Genomic DNA, 19,099 nt, shown 5'->3' on the forward strand with positions numbered 1-19,099 from the left:
AGATTTCTGACAAGAAAACGTTTTCTCTAGTTGTGCTGGATCGATTTTGATATTTATTTTTTCATACCAACGAGTCTGACAATATTATAGTGCAATGCCACATCGGTGGAGTACACTGGCTTTATTTGTGAAAACCGATCACAGATAGAAGACATTTGCCCCACCCATCATCTATTGTTGTAGTATAAGAGTACCTTTCTGGATGGCATCTTGTAGAAGGTCGTGTTTGGCTTGAAGTTTGAAGGTCAGAGAACTGCTGATGAGGAAGTCTTTCACTTTCTAAGACAAAAAACAAAACAAAAGTATTAGTTTTCCCTTGACTCCTTCAACACAGTTTCTGAAACTACGTTCAAATTCAACAATTTTTCATACATTTCATTTGTCCAGGTGTTCAATTAATCAATGAGCAGCTCACCACCAACAAAATGATATTCCCCTCTATCATTGCTTAAAGGGCAACAGTATTTTTTCTATCTGGACCCTGGATTTCTGTCGACTAATGGTGGCAAACAATGATTGAAATTGGTCCGTTGTTGAGTGACAACGCTGCAGCCGCTAAGCTGGCTGCAATGTAATCATATCACCCTTCACCGTAGATGTACCAATGACTCATAATGGCTCATATTGTTATTCTCAGTGTCTGACAACATTATGGAAAGAACCCTCCAGAGAAATACAACAGTTTTCTTTACCTTTTAGCTTCATCTGTTTTGTTTGTTATTGTGTCCAACAAAGTCTCTCTCAGAGAGAAGTCTCGTTCTGAAATCTCACGTCCACATTGTGGAAATCAGATAAATATTCAGCCATGATGTTGAAAATCTGTTCTCCAAAACAACAAACTGACAAAACCGGCACTCCTCTCTCCGACTCTCACAAATGTTTCCACCGTTGTCTCCCAGCAACAAGTCACATGACACCAGAACGAACAGACTCAATCAAGCGAAAGGTAAAGAAAAACGCTTTTATTTGAGTTCTAGGAAAAATCCGTTAAAAAGAAGAACTCTGGTTTTGACAAACTCAAACGGTGTTTTGAAAATTGAGTTTCCTCCGTCGGGTGGCCAGGCTCAGCCTTAGAGATAGGGTAAGGAGCTCAGACATCAGGAGGGAACTTGGTGTTAAGGCGCTACTCATCTAATCAGGATGCCTCCTGGGCACCTCCCACTGGAGGTTTTCCGGGTACGCCCAACTGGTAGGAGACCCCGGGGAAGACCCAGAACACGCTGGAGGGATTACATCTCCCAGAACGCCTCGGGATCCCCCAGAATGAGCTGGAAAATGTTGCGGGGGAGAGGGAAGTCTGGGTCAGCCTGCTTGGCCTGCTGCCACCGCGACCCGACCCCGGATAAGCGGAGGAAAATGGATGGATGGACATTAAAATGATCTCTCAACCAATGTCCACCTTTAGCCAACTGCAATGACTCACTGTAAAGTAGTAGGTCTCTGTCTCCTGCTGATTGGCTCGACGCTTGGCGAGGGCAAGTTTTGGGGCGGTGTTTCCTCCAGGCGGCTCATGCAATAGGCTGCTGGGCACGTCGGGGGAGGGGTTACAGTCGCTTTCACACATATTTTCCAGCAGGGCTGCGAGTGTGGCTTTCAGCGTTTTACTGACCTGAGAAAGGGAAAGAAATGTCGATTGGTTAAGTCAGTTCATTTGTTTCCAAGATTCAACTTTTTCTTTAAGGTTTATGGCTGACTAATTTAAAAAAAATAAAACAGGCAGTGAGAATAATTCTGCTGACCTCCTCTGTTTCCAAGGTAACGGCAGCGAGTCGAGACTGAAGCTGCTGGAACCTGGTCTCCAGCTCGTATCTCACCTGGCTCTCCGCACTCACCTCGCACACCTGAAATACAAAAATAAAACATAAAATACTCTTAAACAAACCACTGGGATGTTGTCCCGAGAGAGATGGGAGGGGCAGAGGATGGGATTCATTTCTGGTCAACTTCAAAACATCAATGAGTTAAGACGGATAGTTTTGATTTTTTTGTGTGGGGTTGTAAAAAAATCAATATTAGTTTAAGTGTACGCTATATTTAGACTATTTTCAACACGCCAGACAGCCCTCTGAACTGAAGCCGAAAGACTCCATTAAAAAAACAGTAAGATTACCCAACAGAACGCTGGAGTTGCTGTTGTACCGCTGCCTGGATCGGTTAGTTTGTTTGTGTTGTTGAGGGACTTTGGTGTTTTAAAAGATTAGCTCGTATTCACCAAAGTCACACAATAAGACAAACTAACTAACCAGTCGGGGCAGCAGCAGACCAGCAACGTCTGTGTTCTGCAAGGCAAAAATCCCTGTTTTTGTCAATGAAGTCTGGCATAGATGATAAAACGGCTTCAGTTCCACGTCGGAAAGTGCTGTCTGGCGGCGAGGTATATATACATGCATTTATATAGTTTTTTTCTTTTTAGGTGTTTTTAGTCTTCAGGTGGTTTTGCTGCTTCCCCTGTTTTCCCCTCCAGGCTGTGAGTGCTGCGCAGTAACTCTTTTTCTCCACCTGGTCTCCCTCGTGCGGATGGTAGCTGAATCTGAATGGCAGACAGAAGGCGGCGTCGTGTTGCTGCAGCAACGCATCTCTGTCTCCACCCTGGTCCAGGGACGTCACGGCAGCCTCCAGCTGCTTGAGACCCGTCTCCTCCGTCTTCTGGATGCGCCCCCTGCTGGCCAGGTAGCACTTCATCACCCTCTCCACGGACAGATGGAAACCCAGGTCGCAGCACTGCCAGGAGGGGGGGAAGGGTAATAGATGTCTTTACTTCAGATAATAACAGGAGCTCTAAAGGTAGCTCTAAACCACCGAATGGTCTCATAAGCACACACGGACAATCGCACAATGCAAATCTCATGTTTCTCACGTCGATGAGCGTGCTGATGTCCTGCAGGTAGTACTTGTTCATGGCTGCGTTGGCCGCTGCAAGATTCAGCAGGTAGTCGTTACGAGCCTTGGTGCACTTCAGCTGGTTCTCCTGCACTCTGCCGTGCCTCTGTGCAAACACACACGAGGAAAGTGAGAGAAGATAAGAACACAGACGACCACGACAGGCCCCATCTCACTCATAAAACACACCTAAGATATGCATTTACAGAAGTAAGTTAAGTAAGACAGGAACAGGAAAGGCTTTGTTCTGTGGGAGGAAAAAAAACCCCAGTTCAAGACTTCCTGTGACTCACACACACGCCGCTGACGACACACACACACTCACTTTCTCCATCAATCTCTCCATCTTCTTGACGGAGCTCCGCCTCTGCCCTCCCAATTGGCCGGGGCCGAGCTCGGCTGACTTGCCGGTGTGTCTCTCCTCCAACCGCTCGGCTTCCTTCAGCTTCCCCTCGGCTGTCAGACAGTCCATGTGGTACTGGTTGTACGTCTTCAGAGCCTTCAGTAGCACACATAATGGGAGACATCCACATCAGCATTGTTTTCAATTTTCATTATTGCACACAAAGACGACAATATCGACATGCTCACCGTCTGCATTTCAGTGGTGACCTTCAGCAGCTCATCCTGCATCTGGATGCCAACTTCTTTGCTCTGCAATGTAAAGAATATTTTAAAACGTTTGAGACTTGTTACTATATTAAAGCACAGGTCAAAGTGTGAGCAGTGGTGACGAAATGCACGTATTATACTCAAATCATATGGGTCCATTTCAATACTTTTACATTCAATAGTTAATACACTACTCAGCTACTGAAACTACATCCCCTCTAACAAGCGTATGTCAGGTTGGGAATGACAAGTTGTAGAAAGCGATTGGTTGCACAGACTAGTGGCTCATGACGAGTGTCCCTCAATTGAATGCTGGCTACCTAATATGGCATTCAGTCAGTCATCAACGTTGGACGTTTTGGGATATACACATCTAAGCTTTCTTGCGGAGAATAAGATGAGAACATTGACGCAACTCTTGTGTGTAATGCACAAAACACATAAACTGTATATAAGAAGTGGACGTAGTCATCGTGACGTCACCCATTGGTTTGTGGACTAACGTTTTGAAGCCTTGAGTTCGCAGATTTTGACGTCGCCATCTTGGATTATGACTTTTTTTTTTTTTCAACCAATAAACAGAAGTTCCCATATTTGGAATGCGGAGGAGTGATGTAGAGACGATGTACGGCTCTGGTAGCGGCAGCGACCTGTCAATCACAGTAAGCCCGCCCTAAAGCATACTCTGCTTTATGTTCTATCTGACTCTAAATAGACCATAATTTACTAAATGAACATCATGATGTATTGAAGAAGACTTGAAACTAGAGATTGAGACCATAAACTCATGTTTACAATGTTTACTGAGGGAATAAATCAAGAGAGAAGTAGAGTCATTTTAGACTAGACTTCTATACAACCAGACTTGAAGTTGTACATTGTAGTACAACATTGTTTTCCTCTGAGGTAGAAGTACACAGTAAGTAGTATAAAGTATAAAGTAGTATAAGCATGTTGCATATTTTTTAAGGGCTTTGGAGGCTTTGGCTTTTTGTAAGTTATTTTGGGGTAAAATAAGTTTGGATAGTAATATAATTCAGGCAGCAACACCACAGGCCAAGAATTCAGCCCCTTCTGAACTGGCATGTTTTAAACATCACTCAGCGGAACAATTTTTTTCATGTTTATTCTAATTAAGCCATCATCACTTGTGTTTGTACAATTGCATAGAACTACTTTGATGGTAGCAATAATAGAGAAGCTAAAAGGGTCTTGCTGTGCTTGGCGTCAGGCCTCTTAGCTGCTCTGAAATGACAGTTCTGTCTTAATTGATATTGTGCTCACTTTTCAACTATGAGAAGGCACAGGGTGCGTGTCTGACAACCAGTAATTTGAGTCAGATGTATACAATATTTGAGACTGCAGATGCCACTGCAGTACCGGGACAGATAAGAAGCCTTCATTGTGTTCAGTTATGTGTCAACTTGTACAGCTTATTTGGTGAGTCTGTTAGCCTTCCAAGGCCGGCAACTAACAACTGGGGTTATTTGAGTGTGCTATCTTACAAAACGAATGTGGCAGAAATCCACCTAAACTAATTTATGCATTGATATGCATTGGCGTAGAGGATATGGAGCTGATAGAGGGGAGTGATTTCAGTTGTTGATAACAGTGAAGTAAGTAGTAAAGTGTACAGTAAAGGACTTATTAAAGAAGGATCCTTAAAACATAATTTTAACGGTTTTCTATTGCTGTTTATATTTTTTGGCTGAGAACATAGCTGTACAACCATGCATATCTACAGATTTAGTTAAGCAGGTTTAACATTGATTTAAGGCTGGAAAGTTTCCGTGACATTTTAAATGGAGATTTTTTTCAAAATACTTTCATGTTTTCACTCTCATAGTCAGAGAGTATCATGTTTAAAACTGCATCTAGTAGGTTTACAGTAAAGTGGTGCATCCAGGCTGTCTGAGGGGACAGGGGTGCAAAAAATCGAAAACGTTCTGCACGCTGGTGCCCTTTTCTAGCATGTAGGGCAGCCTATATGGCACTGCACCGTGTTTTCTCCACTGGAACGGCAATTTATCATGTTTTTTCTTCTGTAAAGGCACCTAAAGGTTACACAAATCATGTTTTCTCCACTGGAAGGGTAGCCAAGAGGGCACTTCATCAGGATTTATCTACCATAGGGGCATCCAAGAAGGCCTGTCATCATGTTTTCTCTACTGGAAGGGTGCTCTAGAGCAGTGGTTCTCAACTGGTCTCGCTGCAGGACCCACCATCACCCCTTAATGACAAGCCGCGACCCAAATTTTCAACTTCTCAAATTTATTTAATGAAAAGATGGTGCAGTTTGAACCTGAGCTGAAAATGTCCGCTACAGTCGTAGTAGTAGGGAGCTCTCTTGTTCCCGTCAGTCCCCGTCTCACATGTTTCACGTAAACAAGTAAAACTGCTTTGTTTGTTATGTCTGTAGATTCATCCATTTGTAATGCAAAATGACCGCTTGCCTTAATTCGAGCTGTGGTCTGTAGTTTGATGTCATCCGACATGTGTTCAATTCACCTACTTGTAGTGTCATTTGACAGACGTAGAGTTTTCAGTTTATGCGCTGCGGATTAATCCAACAAACGGCGCTTCAGTTTTGACGCTTCATGCTTTCTTGTGCCAGAACCTCGCTGCACAAAACGCACTGAGGTTTTTGTCCTCTTTTGTCCTCAATGTAAGAAAATCCATATCTCATGTAGTCAGTGTCTTACTTGCGTTTCGCTCATTTAACATATGAAAACAAACTTTGTGGGTGTTCTTCTATACTGTGAAATGGCGGGTGTGTATTAGCATTACAAGGCATTAACGCCAAATACTGTTAAGGAGTGTGAATAACTATAATAATAAAAAAATCCCCTTTAAAATAAAAGCACAAGATTTGTATTTATTTTTTTTCAGGCAAAGGCCGGCGACCCACTGAAAACGGGTCCGCAACCACTTGTGGGTCACGACCCACCATTTGAGAATCACTGCTCTAGAGGGCACTTCATCATGTTTTCTCCACTGGAAGGGCATCCCAGAGGGCACTACATCATGTTTCATCTACCATGCGAAAGGGCACTTTTGCTGTTTCTTTTGAACAAGGCGAGCAGTTGACCTCAAAGGATAGGAGTAACAAGTGCTAGTGCGTCTGTTTCTGCGAGCATGTGACCCTCCACCAAAGATCCACTCACCCGTTTGTGCAGACGATGTGTATCCTCCGTGCTGTGAGCCAACCGCTGTGTGAGTGTGTTACAGCAGGTGTCACCCAGCGCTGCATGTTCCCGGCTCTCCAGACGAGTCTGAGTCAGCAAAACAGACCAGACTTGACACACTGACTGACCCCACTGCTCCTTCCTGCAGAAAAACAGACAACCTTGCTGAATTACAGCTTAATGAAACACTTTAAGAATCACCTGAGAAATAGAAGAGACACATGCACACTCCCTCACATACTGTGGACAGGCTTACTTCTTAGTCTTGTGAGTGAATCGCTCGGTGAGTTTGTCAAGGGCGCGCGCGTATTCAGCCTCGATGTCGCCTCGGCGCCGGAGAAACTCAGAGAGGTCTGAGAGCTGCTGCTGTTTCACCTCCACCTGAGAGTCTAAAATCTTTATCTGGTCTGTCAGCTGGGCCCGCAGGTCTGACACAGACAGGGACAGACAGAGATGGACAAACACAGAGAGACACATGGAGAGAAAGAGGACAGTTATTCAAGTAAATAAGTTTATAACCCTGGAGACATTCTGACATTTAACGATAAAGCAAGGAATCTTTGTCTGTCTGTCTGTGTGTCCTTCGCGTGTCACGAGAACTGTTCATCCGATCTACCTCACACTTGGCGGGTGTATAGATGGGGACCAAAGGGAGTGCCGTTGCAAATTTGGTGCACTATGGACTCAGGACACGTTCAGTATTAATAAATATTGGATAAACAAGCGAACGGCCCTCTGTTCAGCAGTAGGAGGCGGAGCTTCAGAGCTCAGACTTACTTTCACCGCACTTCCTTTTGCTGCTGGATGCCGGACAACGCCTGCCAACGCTACATGGATGCTAGCGTTACAGTCGGACTCTTCTTCACTTCTCTGGAGTCAACATGAGCGTATAGCCAACTGGAAGCAGACTGGAACCAGACTGTATTCCACCAGAGTGAGGCTTGATACAAACTAATAACAATAATGACGTAACTGAGAGCAAAAAACCTTCGCTAATTAAATCCACGCTCTACTTTATAACGGTGGTGGTTGAGTCAAAACAACGGCCCCTACATGCAAGGAACGTAACATGTCAAACAAATGACACAAGTATTGCCATGAAACAGTTTTGGCCGCTGGTTTTTGGACATCACAATAGAAACAATATAGCAAAAATTTAATCAATAGACATTTTTATATCATATCATATCGCCAAGCACTAATGGCGGGGCAACATGGCGGACTCCGTGGAAGAGAACCTGCTCCCTCTGTAGATGTGAAGGGCTTATTCTAAGCTAACGGAAACGATCCATAGCTTTTGGTCATAAACTAATGAAAACATTAGTTGAATTAGTTGAAACATTGTGAATATGATATTGCATTTCTGCAGATAGATCCCCCTAAATTCTACATACTGGACCTTTAAGTAGGATTTTGAATGTAAGACTTTCTACTCAGGATCTGAGTGCTTCTATCACCAATCCTCATTGGGCGATAGGATTTTATGACACACGTGGATATGCATTAATATGTATGGAACCCGGGGGTGTGTATTTTCCGTCTCGTTTGTTAATAAATATGAAAAAAAGATGCATGCATATCACACCTGCTCCTTCTTGCAGACATAAGGCGCCTGCATAAAGTCTACAAATGAAACATGTGCAGACACAATCAGTACATAACTCCCGCTGCTGTGTTTCAGCACCTGTGGGGAACCCGACGGCGCCTGGGGACACTCAGGGATCCATGAGGGAACAGATCATTCGCGCAATAATTTATCAAATGAGTAGTTATTGTTCGAAGTATTAGAAGAAAAAACGACAATGTCTTTTCTAATACCACATTTTGCAAGCAGGGAGTGAGAGTTCATAAAACGCTGTCCGTGCTGTCATTTGCTACCGATTTACTGAGACGGCAACGTATAGATTTAGTACGCACAGCTTGTAACAACCCAAGCATGCACGCATGCGAGCTTGTGTGTATAACACGAGGCGATGCATTGTACACACAAGCTTAAACGCATCCAACCCGCTGCACTTTGATTTGAAAAGGCCAATACAAACATCGCTCTCTCAAATAACCCCGCCTTCGCTTTGCTCTCTCTCTCTCTCTCTCGCTCTCTCTTCTTCTCTTACCTGTTCTCAGCCTCTCTCGTTCTTTTCTTTCCTCGCTCCCCCAGTTCCCCGGCCCACCCAGCTCTCCTCGCGCTCCCTCTCTCTTTTCCCTATTTACTCGTCTTCTCCCGTCTCTGTGTGAGCACACGGCCCGGGGCTGACTGGATGTGAGGAGACAGCATCACTAATACTGGCTATAAATACACCCTTGTAGTACAGTACAGAGAGCCGCCCAGCCACGGCATGCATCCTATAAAAACACACACACACACACACACACACACACACACACACACACACACACACAAATACACATACACACAGACGCACACACTGACACTGAAAAATCCTGTAACGCCAACATCGGTCACGCTCATGTTTTTTTACTGTGATTGAGGTACGCTGCTCTCTCCTGTTGGCTTTAAGAGACTCTGCGTGGATCGTCATCGAGCGCCGAATGAGGAGGGTTTTATTTGGTTTGATGTGCTTTTGCGTCCATACGTGCAAACTTGGGGCACGAATACATTCAGTGAGAGTCCAGGGCTCGGCGAGCGTGTGGAGCAGCTGCAAACACTCATGCGTGCTATTTTTCATGCATTCATGCATGTAGGTGAGTGCAATAAAGGGCACGGACGAACACACAGAGACACACACACACACACACACACACACACACACACACACACACACACACACACACACACACACACACACACTCTCACCTTTCATCTGCGACTCGTACTCGGCCAGGCTGCCCTTCTCCCTCCTCAGCTTCACATGTGATGTCATCATCTTCGACCCCCAGATGGTCGCCTGTCACTGATGAGATCTTCCTCCCCCGATGTCCCGGTTCCCCTCGTAGTCTCCCCTCCCGCCTGCTCCGGCTCTGTCCGTCTGCGACCTTTTTCACCCCTGACCCCCCTCGGCCCTTCGCTGCTCTACGGCTGCGTGCGGCGCATCAGCGTTGGTGTCGCCTGGCTGCGCTCCGCAGGGATGTCGGCCGGGTCGATGCGCTCGTGGAATCCCTTAGGTTTCTGGCGGGGATGCTGATCCATAGGTGAACTGGCCTGAGCAGCAGACAGAGGGTTAGAGGACGAGGAGGTGAAGAAGGATGAGAAAAATACAGCAGAGGGTTAAAAAAAAGGGAGTTTTATTGAGACCAGAAAACGAGAGAGCCAGGGGGACGAATGAGGCCAGGAGACGAGACAGAAAGGGACAGTGACACCAGAGAAGAGAGGTTTAATAGGAGGGACAGCACCGAATGGACAGTAAGAGGGCAACGTGATGTGGATGTGAGGGAAGGAAGGGTGGGGGATGGGAAGATGAGAGGTGATGAGTAACAGCGGTAGTGAAGGATATTCAACGCTTGGAGGGGTCGGGGGTTTGCGACGTCCATTAAGGTAATCTTCAAATACACAAGCAAATGTCTCCAATTATGCTTTTCTACACAAACCGTACCACGGTCAAAGAGTCACAGTAGGATGTCGTAAAGCCTCTTGTAAAAGAGATCACAGGCCGCGTAAAACTGGCCTGTGATCAACGTTGGGCTATAATAACAGTTTTTCTCAGGTGCTTTGTGTCTTCTCATGGTTCGGATCATATCACAGATCAGCACAAAAGAAAAAAGGGAGCAAATACAACTTCTAGAGATCCCTGATTTTATCCACTGATACTAACTGATGATCAATGATGATCCATATTAAGAGATACAGATCTCTTTGTTGTTTGATTATAGCAGCTGTTCTACAAGGATCCAGACTATTTGTCCCAAAAATCATTTCAACCTTTGAAGTCTATAAACCATAAAAAATTCAAAATGTTATCCTTTTACTTTGTTATACTAATAGTAATATTAATGTAGTTGTATTAATAAAAACACATAACTTAAATTATAAGGAAATAAAAGATTGTATTTTTATGGATTAAAACAAATCTAGTCATTAGTAGTTTTAATGGTGTATTATAATCTGTTTAGAGCTAGTGTAAACAGGTTATAGTTCCCTCTCTAATATCTATTTATGTTGTTGTGAAAACATCTCCTTCAAACAACTGGATTCATTCAAGTTTCTCACCAACACTACATTTTATGAGATCACCTGAGATCATGATAATGTTCTAATTTACCTTCACCCAATACTCATTTTCACGTAACAGAGCCTGAACGCATCATAAAGTAACCTTTGTTCGTTAGCCGTTAGCGGTGCTGCTAACGTTACTAACTTTAATTTGACTGAATATTGGTGGATAACGATCGTCAGTAAAACTGTATTTCACACTGTGATGGATAACGTTAAACTGTGTCATTAATCCACAGCTCACATGCGTGTAGGACCGTGAGGGGGGATCCGTACGGATCGACTTGGTCCTTTACACCCCCAGTGGGTTCCCATTGTTTTTTTACACACGTTAAAGACAAACTCCACCAATTTCAAAAATCAAAGTCAATTTACTCATCATGAGCAGCTCCACTCAGGACAGCAGTTGTGTCTTTTGAAGAAATAAGCCTAGTGATGTCACAACCCAACATGAACCCGCACAGTTTCTGTCCAAGCCCGACCCAAACCCAAACCGCGTCAGCAGTTTTGGGCCCAAGTCTGAATAAAAACCCAAATTTCCACTGACAAAGAAAAAAAGTAATTATAGTTTGAAAGAATTTTACTGTTCCTTAACAGTTACTCAACATAGAAACATGCAAGATTATCCACTAATGTAATCATTCTATAAATTTATGTTATGGCCACCATTTTTATTATTTAAACTTTGTTTCATGGCGGATGGGTCTGAATACTACAATACCCATGAGCCTCAGCCTCTGTTGCAATGGCCAAGAAGACAGTAAATGGCGAGATTCAGAGCTGTTGCGAATCTAAAACACTTGTGAAGTTCTCCAGAAAGGTTTTTAAATGTACTCCCATTTGACATGTCTGTTTTACTTCCTTTGAACTTCTTGGTTTTATAGTAAACTCTAAAGATCCAGTGATCATTTTAATAGTCTACAGACCGCCCAAGACTTTGGTGAGTTACTATCCCATTTGACATCAAAGTATGACAAAATTCTTATTTTAGGTGATTTTAACATACATATCTGCTGCCCTTCACAGACTTTTGTCACTGATGTTATGGATACGCTGGAATCTTTTAACCTCATATACAGGAGCCTACACACTCAAAGGGTCACACCCTCGACCGGGTTATTCACAGGGGTCTCAGGCCTGATAACTTTGAGACAAAGGATATCTGTGTGTCTGATCACAAAGCCGTTTTATTCAATGTGGTTTTATTACATTCTCAACCAGTTATACATACGTCACCTGGTTTTTAACTCTATGTCTGCGAGCATTTTACCACAGCTTTTTTAACTGCCTCATTTAAATTTAGAGGAACTGGTCTCCCTTTTTAATCAAACCTGTCAGACTGTCCTGGACTCTGTTGCCCCCCTGAAAGACAAAAAGTGAAATATAACACCCCAGCCCTGGCTAAATGAAACCACCCATGATGTAAAGAGAGACTGTAGGAGAAAGGAACGAAAACGGAAAAAAACAGGTCTACATGTATTTTATGAGAGTTGGAAAGATGCAATGAAGACTTATCAAACTGCAGTTAAAGAAGCAGGAACTTCCTTCTTCTGCAACTTTAGAAAATCACTCGAATCCGAGAATTCTATTTAAGATAATCGTCTCAGTGGTCACCCCCTCCCCCGGTCATTTTACTGATGCCTCACAAGAGATGTGTGAGCAGTTTTTAAACTTTTTTACAAATAGTCAAGGACATCAGGCAACAAATTACACGCCCCCAGTGTTTTACATGTTAGTAGGGATATTCCTCGTTATTTTAGCAATTTGAAACCTGTTTCACTGTCCTGGAAAAAGTCATTCATGCTTTTTTCTTTTCAAGACTCGACTAGTGTAACTCCCTTCTCTCTGGCGTCAACCAAAAGTCACTCGCTCGCACATATGGGTTTGGCCCCAACACACATAGAGGAAATGTTGACCCCCGTGGAGCCAGCTCGCAGCCTTAAATCCTCAGGTGGGGCCCTTCTGGCTGTTGCTTTTGCCATCAGGACCCCTCGGCTTTGGAATGAGCTGCCTGAGAAGATAAGGCTCGAATCAGTAATCTCTTTAAAATCACTTCTTAAAACACATTTTTACAGACTGGCTTTTATGTGATGTCTTCACTTTTATGTTTTATTTTTATTTCACCAAAAAATGTTTTTCAATTTATTTAATTTTTACTAAAATAGTCATGGGAGTTGTAGTTTTTTTTTATATATATATATACACAGTCTAGAATTTTTTTATCAAAGAACCAGGTATTTTGTAACATATTTGTTCATCTTTTGCACTGACTCTGTGTTCAGACAGAGCACGAGGCAAAACTTGAGGCAGCGCAATTCCATATAAAATCAACAAAAATACAGAATTGGATAAGAATACTCCAGGACGTGACAGTGAAGACACATCCATGCAAATTAAAAATGTTTCAAACTTGAGCACCCCAAAATTTGCGTGTATCTCTGGTCTTTATAAAAGTACAGAGGCAAGAGGACAAAGGAGAGACCGAAGGGAAATAACAACAAGTTTGGGTTCAGTCCCACAGACACGGCTGAGGCCTCTGCTAGCTAGCTTACAGTTAGCATCTGAAGAGTTGGTATGGAACAATGTCTGGGGAGAAAATGAATGGGACTTTTCTTACCTGAACCAGGGACGCCCAAAACTGCTCTGTGCACTTCACAACTCTATTTACCTTTAAATGTAAAACTTTGACACTCAATTTAAAAGACATTGGTGTTTACCAGGCAGGGAGCGTGTAATGACAGTAGGCATTCAGATGCATTATGGGAAGTGTAGGCTCAAGAACTTGTGGGACAAAAATAGGGACTAATGAAGATATCTTGGCCTCTGCTGCATCAATTTCAACTGTTCTTTTTTAATAATCTATCTAACGCAAGGCTTCCAACTATATGGAAGTTCATTATAAATCATCGGAGTAGCCCTTTAAAAGGCAGAGTATGCCATCTTTTAAATGACTTAAACAGTTTGGATGCTGTTGAGTGAGCCAGCCTACATTTGTAAAGATTTAGCAAATCAGTCCTACACATGACTAAATGCTTACATCGCATTAGACACAGGCATTTGCATGGTTGTTTATTAATCAGCGTAAACTGTACTGAAGGGAGACTTCACACACACTCACACACACAAACACACACACACACACACACACACACACACACACACAGACAGAAGCAACTTCATGCCCCACATCCTGTATCAGTTTCTCAACGGGTTTCAGCTCTCTGCAATGAGTGCCAAAGTGTGTCGCTTTCACTGCAGACATTGTTCCTCAATCAGCCTCTGGGGTTAAACCCACAACGGTCACGATAACACACTCACTCCAACGCCAGCCAGATTTAATGTGGCCTAACGGGGTCTCCAGTATAAGCCTCGGCGCGGCGGGAAAACGTGATATTGTGGATGGAGGTTTGAAAGCATGAGGGCATTGTTTTAACAGATTTATCAACCAGAAAGCTGTTGCATGTATCGGTTTTATCGTTACTAAAGTCTTTCACTCAGAACTACTCAAGTGCTACCAGCCTCGTAACAGTCATTTCCTCTTCCAAAAAGCTGTGCGGTGGATGTGGTGCAGACTGTTCACTGACGGTTTCAGAACTAAGAGCAAATAGAGAAGTGCAGCGGAGATGTTTCCGAAAATGAGACTGCGAGACCTCGGAGGCCTTCATCAGCGTGCGTCCTTAATCTGCGCAGAACAAAGCGAATGTAAATGATCTGAGGAGCGGAGAGGAGGGGGTTGTGAGAGCTTCAGCAAAAGATCGGGGGAAAAGGGCAATGGGGGCAAAGAGATGGAGGTTATCTGGGAACAGTGTTTCATACATAAAAGTCAAGGGCATTGACTGAAAGAGGAGGTCGTGTGGCGCACAAATTGAATACAAAGTAGATTGACGACAAGTGCGATGGATCCGTATTGCTGCTGAGGGGATTTTCTGCTAATTTCCTCTGACGGAAAAAAAACGGAGCACAAAGCCGCAGTAGCACAAGTGGGATATTGTGTTTGATGTTATGACCGATACCGTATGGGGATTTCCAACCACACTGTGATACGCTGAGCCGGTCATCATACAGGACGTTATGTCGCGTCACGTGTTTTGCAGAAATGCTATTTTTTTCAAATTCTTACAGCTGCATTGTTTCTCAACAGCTGGGAATAAAACCGTCCCTGATCCCTGCGAACCACGGGTCAAAGCCCAACCGTTGCTAACACATGGGTGTCAACGGGACCCTCGGCCAGATGATCTCACTTCCTGGAAAGTTGTACTTTTGGTGAAATAATGAGCTGTGACAGCACGCACACGGGCTCATCCTTATCAGCACGGCGCGATCGCAGATTAAGCGCTGAAATGTTAAAAAGGGATGCGTGAGAGTATTGAGCATGATCTTATGCACACCCGTGCTGTGAGACGTGCTTCAGCTGTACGTTCACTGCTCTGAACACAAGTCAGGTAGAGGTGTGACACTCGTCTAACCGATGGACTGATTGGAGAGGTTCTTACAGACAAAAACACCACTGGGAGAAGATGCGTGTTGCCATTTATGCTGCAGGAGGAAGCAGGCAGATAAACAGGTGGAAGAACACAATGAAGTAGGATAGGATAAATGTCATTGTTGGACTACTGAAAACAAAATGGCTTTAAACAAGCAGACAAGAAAATAAATGAATGAAAGAACTAGAAGGGCACCTGCCAGGGCCGTTTCCATAAGTGGAAAAGAATGTGTGTGTATATGCCTTGGCTGCACAAATAGAAATATAAAAAGGAGTAGATCGGACATTGAACTGTCTTCAATGTTCGTTATACTACAACGAAAGAAAATGGCGATTGTTGTTAGTTGGTATGTCATAAAGGGTTGTCGCAGCTCGCCGGGTGGCTGGCTAGTTAGCTAGTTAGCTTGACCTTCTCCGGAGCGATTGAGGAGCGAGGTGAAGGGACCGTGCCACTGGCTACCAGCCTGCTGTTCGGCTTGTTTTCTGTAACGAGAGCAGCATTAAAGCACGGTGGAATCAACAAGCTAGCTAGCTGACTAGCGGACAGCTGGCTAGTTAGCTAGCTAGCTTGCTAATTCTACGATACTTAAACGACACACTGGTTACAGAAAATGAGCTGAACAAAGTTGTCACTCATCGTATTATTATTATATCACATTATCATAGCAATGATAGCTTTCCTATGCTATGACAAGAGTGTGAAGCATTAAGTTGTTAAACTTCACTCATGTACGCTGGCTCTCTACGCATCGTAACGTTACTACTACACTGCTTCTTTTAGTCGTTTTCAGTGAGTACGGTACACATAAAAATGGCTGCCACTCTGACCACACTGCAACGTTGATTTTCATGGGAATGTCCCTTCTACTCCTACTCTACACTGTGTCTTTGGCTACACCCTTCCAACATGTTTCATGAACATCAGGACAGTAGTTTTTCAATAATCCTGCTGGCAAAAAGACAAACCAACGAGTCAACCGGACAACAAAAGCTTCATTGTGATTCATACTGTATGTGCAGTGTTATCGTGTTGTGGGGGAGTTTACTGTAGGTGTAGCACCGACATGAAGTGTAATGGAATTAGCTGTAATAACAAGCGGCAGACCAGACCTGTGCTGTCAAAAGTCACAGCTTACAGCGGCTTGTGATCTACAGAACTCATCATAACGTGTAGAGCAACAGCATCTGTCACGTCTTTTCGTTTCTTTTTTAATTATGTTATCTGGATGGATATACAGTGTCTGGCAATACTGTTGTAGGTCCCTCCAGTGAAAGATATAGCTGAAAGGAGACATTTGGTGCTCATTTACAGGTTCATACTTTTATTTGGGTTTTCTGTAAGAACATGTTTACGTGCTTTACTGTTCAACACATTATTTTTCTCATCCTGTCGGTCTGAATATACCTGTATTCACTCTTTGTCTGAAACGCTCCGTTTTAGCGCCTGTATGCTCCGATATTTTCTCGTTAGTGATGTTGGTGACGGGTTTTCCTTAATTTTGTTACGTTTTTATCTACTACAACCATGACGTTTTTTCTAAGCATAACTAGAAGGTTTTGCTGCGTAAACCTAACTAAGTGATTTTGTTGCCTAAACCTCAATTTACGTACTTATTTTAAGCCTAACGATGATGTTTTTCCTTCACCTAACCAAATGGTGTTTGTTTGAATTCACAACGTTAACCACGTGTTTACTGTGACCGTGCATGTTAGAAAGCGACCCTGACATAGCTTCAGAATGCGACGAGTTGGAACGAGAACGTGTTGAATACACACAACCGATCAGATTCTAACGCCACTGCGAAACTGATTCTGATCCACTTTGAAACCTCAGGAAGCTGGCAACTGAATCGTCAGCTCATTCGTCGGCTGCCAGACTGCAAAGGAAATCTGAAGAAGCAGCTCACACAGCCAACCTACTAAAACAGGTAGAGCGCCCTCATATCGGCTCTCGTGAGATTTGAGGCCGATGGAAAGTTAGCCACGCAAAGTGGCTAAATCCAAACTCGTCACACCACTGACAAAGGTTTGCTTCTCGCTGAAGTCTCTCAGCACTCTTCTACATCCTTCTCAGCTGCCGCCATGGCAAAACAGGAAACCATATCGTTGCATGCTGCCACAGGTTTTTTTTTACCCGCGGACTATCTGCAGAGAATTACTCTGTACCTACAAATCTCACAGAAAGTTTTCAGCAGCGGCTTAGTCCCGGTTTTCTTCAGTGCCAACAAACACACACACACACACACACACACACACACACACACACACACACACAGACTGCTTTCAAGGTGGCAACGTAATGCATCACATTAAAGAAAAGTGTGGCCACCAGCGACGTGACATTTATAATAAAAAAGGGTGCCAAAATAATAGTATTTGGCAATGTGGTTGATAAGGTGCCTTTCAGATTCTGGCACGCTATCTAATTGCAATAGCACTGAGGGCAGTTTTGTATCAGACAGACTGCAAAAATAAATTGAGGTAGAGGATCATTTACGGGTAATGTTTGCAGAATGCATACCTGTGCGACCTGTGCGGAGAGCATGAATGAGGAAAAAAAAAAAAATAGATGAATAAAAATAAAAAAAGTGAAGTCTCGGACAGTCGGGCGCTGTGAGGGTCCGAGGGGCCGCCAGGTTGGCCACATGCCCTGCTGAAACCTCCACTTCTCCACCAGCACTTTCCCCGGGGCAGCGCTCACTGGAGGTCAATTCAGACGCTGTTCTACTGCCAACTCTGATCCCAGCTCCTACTGTACTACAGGACGCATGAGTGAATCCGGTTATACTTTAATTAAGTCATTCTATTTTACACTACTCCATACTTTTACTCCACTACACATATCTGATCTCTTTAGTTGCCAGATAGATACTGATTAAAATGGCATTAAAGTGATGTGCACACACATTAGTGCATCAATAGCTATAAAGCAATAATATACATTACTCTGACATGGACCATTCTACATAATGAGTACTTTCACTTTAGGCAGTTAAGAGTATATTTTGATAATACGTATGTTCTTATTTTGGCAAAAATGTTTGTGGTGTTTCTACACACAGTGTCATTTCTGTTTTTACTGAAGTAAAAGAAGTCACAGGATGAAAAGAAATGTCATATCTCTGCTCATGTTGTTTCAAATGTCATGTTTAAAGGAACACGTCAACAACAAAATTACCTTTTGTACATCACGTTATCTTGAATTTTGAAGAAAACTTTTTTCTCACATGCTTCCACGAGCTTGAAGTAAATGTTATTTGAAACACTTTGGACTCTTGCGGACGAGTAGCACGCCTCCGGCTGTTGGATGAGGAGCAGTGTTTTTAAATTGTAAGGTTTCAGGGAAGATGCAGATGTTTGAGAAGTAAGGGAGACACCGGATAAACCAGTCTTGGATTCAGATCAGAATCACTTCAATGCACCTCAATGCATGTGCAGGGTTCAAACAAAGAAAAGAAAAAAATACACACTTTTGTTCCCCGCTGGTACAAAGAGGATTCTGCCTCTTTTGTTGGCTATTTTTCAATTTGAGGAGTTTGTGTAAAAAAAACAACAACAACTGGTTTCTCTGTTGTTTTGATGCAGCGGGACTGTGTGAGGTTGGGGGGGGGGGGGGTCTGCATCGTGGACCCTGAGAGGAAATGTTTTGTAAAAAAGTACACTATAACCTGTGATTTGCATTTTCAATGATTAAAATCCAGTCTGCTCACAATCTAAGCACAACTATAGGTTTAAAAAAAACAAAATCACAGAGAGCTTTTACAATGACCA

General features: G+C 43.4%; 1 protein-coding gene across 3 annotated transcripts in view; it reads right to left on the bottom strand.

Moving 5' to 3' along the window:
- The window catches only part of arhgap4b (Rho GTPase activating protein 4b), a 32,767-nt gene that overhangs the window by 12,822 nt on the left and 846 nt on the right, over positions 1-19,099 (bottom strand). For all 3 annotated transcript variants that reach the window (XM_068732624.1, XM_068732623.1, XM_068732622.1), the window contains exons 2-11: positions 9,493-9,837; positions 6,934-7,105; positions 6,657-6,819; positions 3,472-3,534; positions 3,206-3,379; positions 2,858-2,986; positions 2,500-2,721; positions 1,740-1,841; positions 1,424-1,609; positions 195-279 (exon numbers count right to left, since the gene is read on the bottom strand). In XM_068732624.1, coding sequence (XP_068588725.1) covers positions 195-279; positions 1,424-1,609; positions 1,740-1,841; positions 2,500-2,721; positions 2,858-2,986; positions 3,206-3,379; positions 3,472-3,534; positions 6,657-6,819; positions 6,934-7,105; positions 9,493-9,562 — 1,366 coding nt within the window. In that variant the 5' untranslated portion in view covers positions 9,563-9,837. The remainder of the gene's footprint in view (positions 1-194; positions 280-1,423; positions 1,610-1,739; positions 1,842-2,499; positions 2,722-2,857; positions 2,987-3,205; positions 3,380-3,471; positions 3,535-6,656; positions 6,820-6,933; positions 7,106-9,492; positions 9,838-19,099) is intronic.

The sequence above is a fragment of the Cebidichthys violaceus genome, unplaced genomic scaffold (genome assembly GCF_023349555.1).
Source record: "Cebidichthys violaceus isolate CVI_PGR_0920_01 unplaced genomic scaffold, fCebVio1.0.p SCAF_6, whole genome shotgun sequence".
NCBI lineage: Eukaryota > Metazoa > Chordata > Actinopteri > Perciformes > Stichaeidae > Cebidichthys > Cebidichthys violaceus.